Source organism: Halyomorpha halys, unplaced genomic scaffold (genome assembly GCF_000696795.3).
Source record: "Halyomorpha halys isolate HHAL.00 unplaced genomic scaffold, Hhal_1.1 Scaffold94.1, whole genome shotgun sequence".
In the NCBI taxonomy this organism is placed as follows: domain Eukaryota; kingdom Metazoa; phylum Arthropoda; class Insecta; order Hemiptera; family Pentatomidae; genus Halyomorpha; species Halyomorpha halys.
Genome location: NW_027114465.1, coordinates 924,340 through 934,226, shown reverse-complemented (window position 1 = coordinate 934,226; position 9,887 = coordinate 924,340). Strand labels below are relative to the sequence as shown.

General features: G+C 33.4%; 1 protein-coding gene across 1 annotated transcript in view; it reads left to right on the top strand.

Moving 5' to 3' along the window:
• Nucleotides 1–9,887, top strand: part of LOC106677307 (uncharacterized) — a gene marked incomplete at its 3' end in the record, with an annotated part of 263,446 nt that overhangs the window by 224,962 nt on the left and 28,597 nt on the right. The window contains 1 exon segment of the mRNA XM_067051668.1: nt 2,393–2,570. Within this exon segment, the coding sequence (XP_066907769.1) occupies nt 2,393–2,570 (178 nt within the window).

The following is a 9,887-nucleotide window of genomic DNA, read 5'->3' as shown; positions in this document are numbered from 1 at the left end:
TTATATTATATTAAATATTAATTTAAAACCACATTTTACTATGCTTAAAAAAGAATGCCAATTTCCAATTAAATAATATGTGTAAGTCCAACAGACATTCTCTTGGATGAAAGCCAGTACGGTTGAAGAAAATAAATCTTTCTTTGAGGTCATGATGGCTGTACTGTTGAGCCAGAGAACTAGTACTGGTTCGAGACCAGTCTGAACGAATCGAATTTTATTTCGTAGTTGACCCTAAAATAAATCTCGACCTTAAGAATAGTTTGTTATCTACAGGAAACCTCTTTCCTGTCCTATTGAAGAACATAAGGGCGCCAAACTCCAAATTAAAAAAAAAAGTTAATAAGGCTTATTTATAATTGAAGTACAATAACAATGAGATGTTCCATTCCAGGGAAATGTCCGATTGTTTTGGAACAATGGTTAAGTACCACTCACCTGGTATTAGAGCCATCGAAAACCGGAATGATTCGCAAATAACGTGAATCGAGTAAAAAGATTTTTCGGTGTAAGTTCTGAATATACTCTAAATTGGCACTACGAAGATTTTATTATTTTATGCTGATGATAAGAACCAAAAATTACGAAATCTTACTACCGGACTTGTTTCTTGAGTGTCAGAAAGTACGAAAATAACATCACTTAAGTAGAATCAATTCGAATTAGTCTTGTTTATATTTATGTTAACAGATATTGAATTTTCATGTTTTTTTTTTAATACGTATCGGCCACTAAGGACCACGTGAATATCAATAGTTAGGCTTCTTTGGGAGTCTTGATTTTCTTTCCTCCCATCGCAGTTTCATGATACTCGACTGCCTTTCTTTTCTTTCTTAGGACAACTTCGTACCCATTTTTTCCTCTTCCAATATTGGTGAGGTTTTTCAATGTTTTCCTATGCATATCTCTATTCCTTAGATCTTAGTTTGTAACCTTCAATGTTTTCCATTTTTTCCTCTTCCAATATTGGTGAGGTTTTTCAATGTTTTCCTATGCATATCTCTATTCCTTAGATCTTAGTTTGTAACCTTCTTGTGTTTTCCTCGACCCATAGATTTTTCTTAAGATCCACCTTTCTATTTTTAGCAGCTTTTCCAAGTTGGGTAAGCATGTGGTCTCTACCCCGTATAAAATAACAGGCCTTATCACAACATTGTAATGCCTTAACTTTGCATTGTAGGAGAGGTTCTTCTTATTGTAAATTTTAGCTGTTTGAAAGCTTAAATTTTCTAATTTAGTGGTTTTCGCGCGGATGCACTCTTTCTCAGAACCGTTGGTACAAATGATTTCTCACAAGTATTTAAATTTTCTGGTCACTTTTATTTTTCCATATTCAGTGTTTACTATTTTTTTCTTGAAATTTACTTCAGTAGACATGAGCTCTGTTTTTTCATATGCTATTTGTAGGCCTACTTTCTCTGCTATTATTTGTTGGGTATTTATTTGACTTCCTCTGATTCTGCCAACAGTGCAAGATCGTCGGCAAATGCCAAACAACTCACTTTTACATGATTGTTTTTGTTCCCTGCTATGGCTCCTGAGTTTTTTTTCCCAGAATTCCTTCATTATTTTATCAGGACTATGTTGAAAAGTATTTGAGACAAGCCATCGCCTAGTCTTAGCCCTGCTTTTATCTGAAAAGGTTTGCTTATAAGACCCTGCAATTTCACTTAGATTCATTATTTTGTTTTATTAAAATTGCATCAACTCAATTTGTTAATTTATTTGAAAATCACTTATAAAGAAAATAAACATTTTTCTATGAAATGCAAGTTTCATTCACCTTTAGGACAAGGAAAGTATTTGATGGACCCATATCAATCATATCGAATTCCATCAACAACTGTACGCATGCATGCTTGTATTTTTCTTAACATACATTTATTTTGACAAAGGCCTAATCATTATGGCCTGTATTCGAAGAAAAGTTAGAGATCAGTAATAAAACAGTCCATTTTCACTTTTGCTCATGCATGTGGTCAATATTTTCTTTAATTTTTTTTTTAATATGAGATTTTAGTAAACAACTGATCCGATTAAAATAAGATTATATCCCTTCTTTCGGGCACTCAAGATATCACTTGCTGCATATTCCGTCGACATTTTTGTTCGAAAAAAGTTAGTAGATATGAAGATGTCTGAACATTTTACAGCTTCCAGAAAATCTTTTCTAAAGAATAGGCAGTAAAATTAATCACAAGTACCAGGGCCATTCCTCTGTAACTACCATATCTATTTTTCTGAGCGTATGGTTCAGTACCAAGCTAAGGATTGCTCTGTTGAGGAGGTTTGAATACATATATATATATTCAAATGAAGCATAGAAATCATATTTAATAAGTAATAAAATTAACTCATTTCCCATTATTCATATATCAATTTGATATTGCAGATGTGGCTGATGATGGTGTGGTGTGGCAATATGGTTGCAGCCAGCAGGCACCCCAACATGATCCCAGGCCAGCCAGAGATTCCCGTGCAATCCAGCGTACCCACTGAAATCGACAACAGCATATCACCATTTCCTTACGGCTCAGGCACGTACCACTTCGTATCCACCTCCTTCCCAGGTAAAACCCCTTGCGTCCTTATTTCTGCCTCTGTAATTTCTAAATATGTTTCACTTATCTTGTTTCCATTATGAGTAAAACATTATTTCTGAATACTAACTTGGGTTAATGCACTATAAGTACTTTTATTAGGAGTCTAATCTAGTTTGGGATTGATTCAATTTATATGGGAACTTTAAGACTAGCTTAAGATACGCACTGGCTTTAACGGAATTCCAAAGACTAGTGTTACTTGTGTACAGTGAATGCTCTAATACGCTTAAATTCATAGTCTTGTACTTAATGTATACTAGTAAACGTATATGAAATTTATTGGATAGAAATATAAAGTTATGAATTATGCGTAGAGCAAAGTTGATTCCAGTGGCGTTGTTACAACCAACGTTCGAGGATAAAAGCCTCAATTCCCAACTTGCTAGGGTTTCCCAGGAATATTAAAATGTTAATTTTCTCAACTATATTCTGAATTACTTTATCTTTTCAAATCATTTTGAATGTGAATCGCACTTACTTATGTCAACACTTGACAATCGTAATCTAGAGGAAACCAACCTATTCTAACCATGGTGGTGGAGAGGGCCAAATTTTCATTCCATAGGACCAATGTGAAAAATGTCAATACCACCTACCCCTAGGTGGATTCGAACCGGCGCTATTTCTGTGACTGTGATTGTGCCCAAGTTGTGAACACCGACGCCTCCCTCTTGCCGTGTGTGGCCTTATTATTATTCTGATATTTCATTGCATCACACCCGACCACATAGCATTTCTCTCAACTTTTTGAAGTTCAGGTACTAACTTTATAGAAGCTGTTTAACGTCCCAAGGGGATATCCCAACACCAAAGTCATCTGGGCATTATCAAAGTTTCACAAGAACTGATTTAGTTCATCAAAGTTCTAGAACTGGTGAAAATAGTATAAACTATTTAAATAACATAATTAATCATTTAAAATGGCATCATTAATTCAAGCAGCAATCTATATTAGTACTATTAGTAATATTCAGGAAAGCAGTGGGAGTTCAGTAAAGGGAATAACCGGGACTGAGTGACCTTAACTTATAATCTAACCTTAATCTAGATTAATCTGACTAGTTAATCTAACTCTTAATAATCTCTTAACTTATTGTGCTGAGTATAAACCACCAAGAAAAAAACCACTGGATCAGTAACCCATGGTTTCATTAGTTCTTTGCTCTGAGTAAATCGCCATAATCAGATTCGAGTAAAAATAGTTTTCGCTATTTATATTTCAAACAATATAGATATAGAAATAAGGTTAAATATTCATCTAAACCTAAATTAATTTGTAAAAGATTTAATATTTTAAAGAAAAGTATACTTTTTGATAAGAAAATCTTTTGTATGAACATCAAATTTATTGATATTGTGTCATTGACTCTCTACCTAAGCAGAGATATATTTGAGTGATGAATAAGTTTATTTAAGAGATTAAAGTAAATTAATCATCACTCAGGACGTGACTTACCTCATCATGTAAGCAAGATCGTTCTGTATTACCTTATCACGATTAATCAGAATACTCGAGCTCACAACAACCCTCGATTCATCAAACCATTTAACCTACATTAATTTACAAACTTATAAATAAATTAATATACGGTAGAATGTCCTAAAAAAATTATAGGATTCAACTTTCTATTCAGCCATAGTCGGCTGAATCGTAAATCCGATACTTGCTTTTTCGTACGCATGCGTAAATGTATTGTATTATGTATAAGGAGCTATAAGGAGGAACTCGAAAAACATATTGAAAGGGATGAGAGAGCATTATCTGTTACAAGTCGAATACATTTACAATACTTCGATTAATAGAGTTGACAATCCGCAGCTAGAGTCTGATACAAATGATGGTGCTGGATTCCTAGTGAGTCTAGAATAATGGTTTCCATAATAATGGTAGCCATGTTCTGAATCTGGTTCTTTTCGACACACAGTCCATCCAAAAAAATTACTTTTTTACTTACTGCAACAGGGATGATTCCTCTACGACCAAACCAAAGCGCTTTCACCGATACAATAATATTTTGTATTAATTCCCAGACTAGTCTCCTCAGAATAATATTACAGGCGTAATATTATATAAAAAGTAATATTGCAATACCGTTGCAAATTGAGTGCAAAATATAATATTTAAAAAATAAAAATGAAATTATAAAAAATCATTAAAAACTAAATTGAAAATGAAACTAAAATAATTAATAAAAGATATAAAATCATCAATTATATCATAAATCATAAGTTGACAAACATCTATAACGTTAATGATTCTACGAGTAGAAATATTAGCAATAACTTAGCCAAGTCTAGTAATAATAATAATTATTATTATTATGTAATTATAACGGAAAGAGGAGACTTACGTTAAAAAAATATATATCTAAGTCCGTCACCATTCACGCCATTTTCCAATTTTAGCCACTTTTCAGATCTTCCTCGAGCTAACTAATTTTTTAACTTAACTTTTCTCGTTCCGCTTTAAACAAATATTTCAAATGTTAGATAAGTCCGTCGCTAAATCGAGGTTTAACCCATCAGCGGAACGACCCTCGGTGCTCCAATAATCCACTGGCATTAGCTACATGTTCTTAACTACCTTAATCGGACACTGCAACTAAACTTATAATGCCACAAGACAATATTGTCTTGATAATTCACTGTTATACATTTATCATTTTCCTGTAATATGTATGTATGTATTAAACGAATATAGTAATAAAGGAGGTTACGAAAAAGAAAAAAAAGAGGGGGATTTAACCCTCTCCCTCTTGGATGGACGAACTAGTATACATATCCCACTTCTTGGATTATGTATGTAGTCCTAATTTTTTAAAGTACGAAAAACTGTGGTTTAACCCGGGTAGTCTTCCCTTCTATTGATTTTACTGTTATGGACAGATACATATGTTCAGAAAAAGGATTGTTTTGAGAACACACAATAAAGAGAATATATATATTTATGTACAGATAAAATAAATAAAACAGCTGTAAGGAAATTTTCCGGACCTATGTACTTGGCAGAATTTTTTGGGAATATAAGTTTTATGAAAACTTTTATATTATTAGTATAAACATGTATAATAATAAATAACATCATAAATACATGTGATATACCCTCATTTATTTACATATGAGCTATGTTTTACATAATGATAAAAATAAACTGAATAAAAAAATTTTCGAAATAGAATATAGTCTGTCATTGATAATGTTTAAAGCAGTACACGAGGTGTGGCAGAAAAGTAAAGGGACTGATTTTTTTATTTACCAAAGTTTTTATTTTTTTGAAACATCAATATTATCCCCTTCAAAGTAGTTCCCTTGGGCGGCTACACACCGATGGAGACATTGTCCCCACTATTGGTAACAGCGCTGGAAGGCCACAACCGGTTAGATGTTTTCGTAAGTCCCGAAATGATGTCCTTCCAGGACATTTTTCAGTTTAGGAAAAAGTCACAGGGACTGAGGTCAGATGATTAGGAGTCTATGGAATCACAGGAATGCCTTTTATGGTCAAAAATTCTGTTATGGAGAGGGCAGTGTGACATGGAGCGTTGTCATGAAGGATCATCCATTTGTCTGCAATGTCAAGTCCCACACGAATGACCCTTTTCATGGACGTCTTTATAAAAATAAAGTGAATAAAGTAAATAAAGTTAACAGTCTGTCCTGAAGGAACAAACTCTTTTTGGACAATTTCCCTTCTGTCAAAAAAACGAATCAGCATTGATTTGCTCATTCGAGCGATCTTTAGTCGAGGGGAGTTTGCAGTGTGCTACTCCCTACTTTGCCCCTTGGTCTCAGGATCGTATTCAAAAATCTATGATTCATCAGCTGTGATCACACGGCTAAAGAAATCTTGCTCATCAGCGATTCAGTCAAGAAAGTAGACACTTGTTTTTGTCGATGTCCTTCTGCTGAATAGTGAGTTTTTTTGGTACAGACCTTTTGCACGGGCAAGTATTCAGTCAAAATTTGATGAATGGTAAATTTGTTCAAATTTACGAGTTCGCTCAACACTCTTAATGTTAAATGTCGGTCTGATCTCACAAGAGTTTTTACACGTTCGATGTTTATGTCGGTTTTCAAAGTTGAAGGCCTCACTGAACGGTGGATTTCTTCAACGTGTTATCTGCCATCAAAAAATGATTTTTGGCTGCGAGCTCAGGATAAAGAATGTTTTCATAGGCCTGCTTTAACATTTCAAACGTTGCACTTCACGATTCTCCAAGCTTAACACTCGAAACGGAAAGAGTTGATACTCGCACTGAGCAGGGAACTGATACACGTGCTCTATCAAGGACAACAACGCAGGATTACCATATCTCTTGCAGAGTTGCCAGTCTCATTACTTTTCTCCCACACCTCCTATTTTTAGTTAGTTTGTGTTTAAACCTCCGGGCTGTTGTTTTAAATAGGTAATTATCTATTTCAGTTATTAAAGGGTTTAAAGAGTGGAAGAAAGGTTAAAACAAATCATCAAACATGAGTCAGATTGGATATATACACATGTCCGAGAATGCATCTTTGTTGTTCCAATAGAAGTTAGTTGTCTGACGTCAATATGTTCAGTAGGAGTATAGGTCGTCGTTTTGTTAAAAAAAATGGCTTCATTAAAATAATGATTGCAGTTGGTAGGTATTACCGTATTACTACAGAGGCAGAAAATGCATTGCTGTAGATTTTCACCACATCCTTAGATTTAGAACTAGCTAATCTTTAAAACACCACCACGACATAGTATTGTAACCCTGTAGGTTCCCATAATAAGCACGTGCACTGTCTCAGCAGTTGAATAATGAATCCATAATACAAAAAGGAGTTGCATGGTATTTTCAACCACTTTTCTGCTGCATGCATATATTATAGAATTGTAATGTACTGAATAGAACATAAAGTTGTAACCCTACCCTCAAATATTTAATATTTATTATTAGTGTAATAATTGTTATAAATTAATATAATTCATTAATATTAGTCCTAGATATATACTATATAAATAATATGCTAATTTTAAAACATGCAGAAATAGTGCAGATAGCTGAATAGTTAAAAGAATGTAGAAAACTAGAATTGGTTTTGATAATTCAAAATCATCTTTGCCTACGGATGGTTTCGTTCCAACGGTACGATCCAAGGCAAAGTACTATAAAAATAAAACTATTGTATTTGACAAAAAAAATTGTCCACAGACATGTTGAAAGGTATGCAACTGAAATAACTTTAATGTAAAATATTACAATTTAGGTTATCATAGGTTCTAAAGGTTCACACTTTGACGTCAAAATATGAGAGACCAAACCTAACTTTTGTTTCTAATTTGATGATGAGTTATAACATACCATTTTTCACACAAAAATTTATCATCATATGCTGATGTCTTCCATTAAAACACAAAATACTTTGGGATTGTGTCACGATCCCTCTATCTCAATCCTAAGATTTTTTTTAAAAGTCCTCCAAGGCCTAAAAAAATCATCTCGCTCCAAGCATGGGATGATACTGCTTCTATATGGCGCCATAGCCAAAAGCTTAAGTCTCAATTTGTCTTTGTCCGTGTGAGAAGTAACAGACTTGGTTTACTCTTTAGAATATTCCACTATGATTCTCTAAGTGGTTATACCTTGATAACTTTTTATATTTTTCTAGAACTATAGATAGATTTCTTAAGCATTAATGTACAATTAAATATAACACACAAATAATTGCTTGACAAACAATTATAATGTGAGAAAAGAAGAGATAGATATTTCATCTGCTCTCAGTTCTCCTGATAAAGAAGATTTTATCGCAGGAAAATGATAATGAGGGTATTTTGGAAGTTACTAGTTAATTACGGTAATTTATTCCCCAGGTTTGCTACCGGCTTAAGACTGTTTTGGAGTTACAGATAAAGACGTATGCAATTAAAGAACAAATCATTTCAAATCAATGTCTTTAACTTTTGGAAAACAAAGCACATGGTGCTTTTTTCAATTTTTTTTATCGGTAGAACACTGAATTTATTTTTATCTGTTCTTATTATTCTAAGTTAACAATTAATGTTATAAAAGTCACAAAATAATTGGATAGTTCTTTTTTAATCTTTAATTAACTCTCGTTCATTGTTAGCAAATTGTTTTTTCATTTATTTTACAAGTGTAACCCAACTTTCTTGAACCGTTGAAAAATTATATATTCTATTTGAATTATGTAGGTAAAATAAAATAATCGGAAAATGGCCCTGGAGTTATAAATTACCTTTTATGGTGATTATTTTCGAATGGCTTTTCCTATACCATACACTTTCCCTCTACGACAGGTTTAATAGAGACCCTCAAGGTTTTCCATTTTATAACTCTCCCTTTAAAGACGGTTTAGAAGACCTCATCCATCTTGACTCCCTTTTAAGAGGCATCCGTCGACGGTGATTGCTAAGCACTGTAGGCAGGACATGGTCCATTCAGCCTAAGATGTATTGTACTCTGTGCCAGTCGATAGCCTAATAGCTCCAACCATATAAAACCTCTCTTTTCCGAATATTTATTTTCTATTTTTTGTTAGAAAAAAATCTCTTTAGTTACTCCCTTTCTTGGAATACTTCAACAAAATTAGTTAATATTTACAAAAAAACAAAAATATTAGTAAACCTTCAATAAATTATGTTATTCTCACAATGTTTCAAATTATCAATCCTAAGTCTCTCAAGTAAATTTTTATTTCTTTAAACCAGCGAAGGGATCATCATCTCTAAGACTAATACTTCATAATAATTTACTCATATGACAGTTGCAATACACCTAACCGGTAACATTGCATTTCAATTTGGGCCAAACCTACACTTGAATGCATAAATATGTCGTATAATTGTTTCTACCTCTAGCGTGTTTGTGTTTACCCCGAACATAGCAATTATCAGCGCCATCTAGCGGCCATCCTAGTTGGGAACTGGGAAAAGGTAAATGAGGCCTCCAACCAATTGATAAAATGATGAACCAACCAGAGTAAGTGCTTCTTATCTTTTTCTTCTAACTGCATTTGACGTCAGGGCACTTCGCCATCACCATCACTATTAAAATAGATTCAATAAATCAAAATCCATTAACATTTACCTCAGACATCTTACTTTGGCAGTAAGATGTCGCATTAGCCCCAGTAACTTACTCCAAATAGACGATTTTCCAAGTAAACCATTCAGTTCACAATAGACTATCACCAATTCTAACAGTTTTAAGAAAAGTAATTTTGGCTTTTAAAAACGTTTGGCAGAAACCTAAAACTATAACATTTACCTATAATTTACATTCTGCTTTTAAC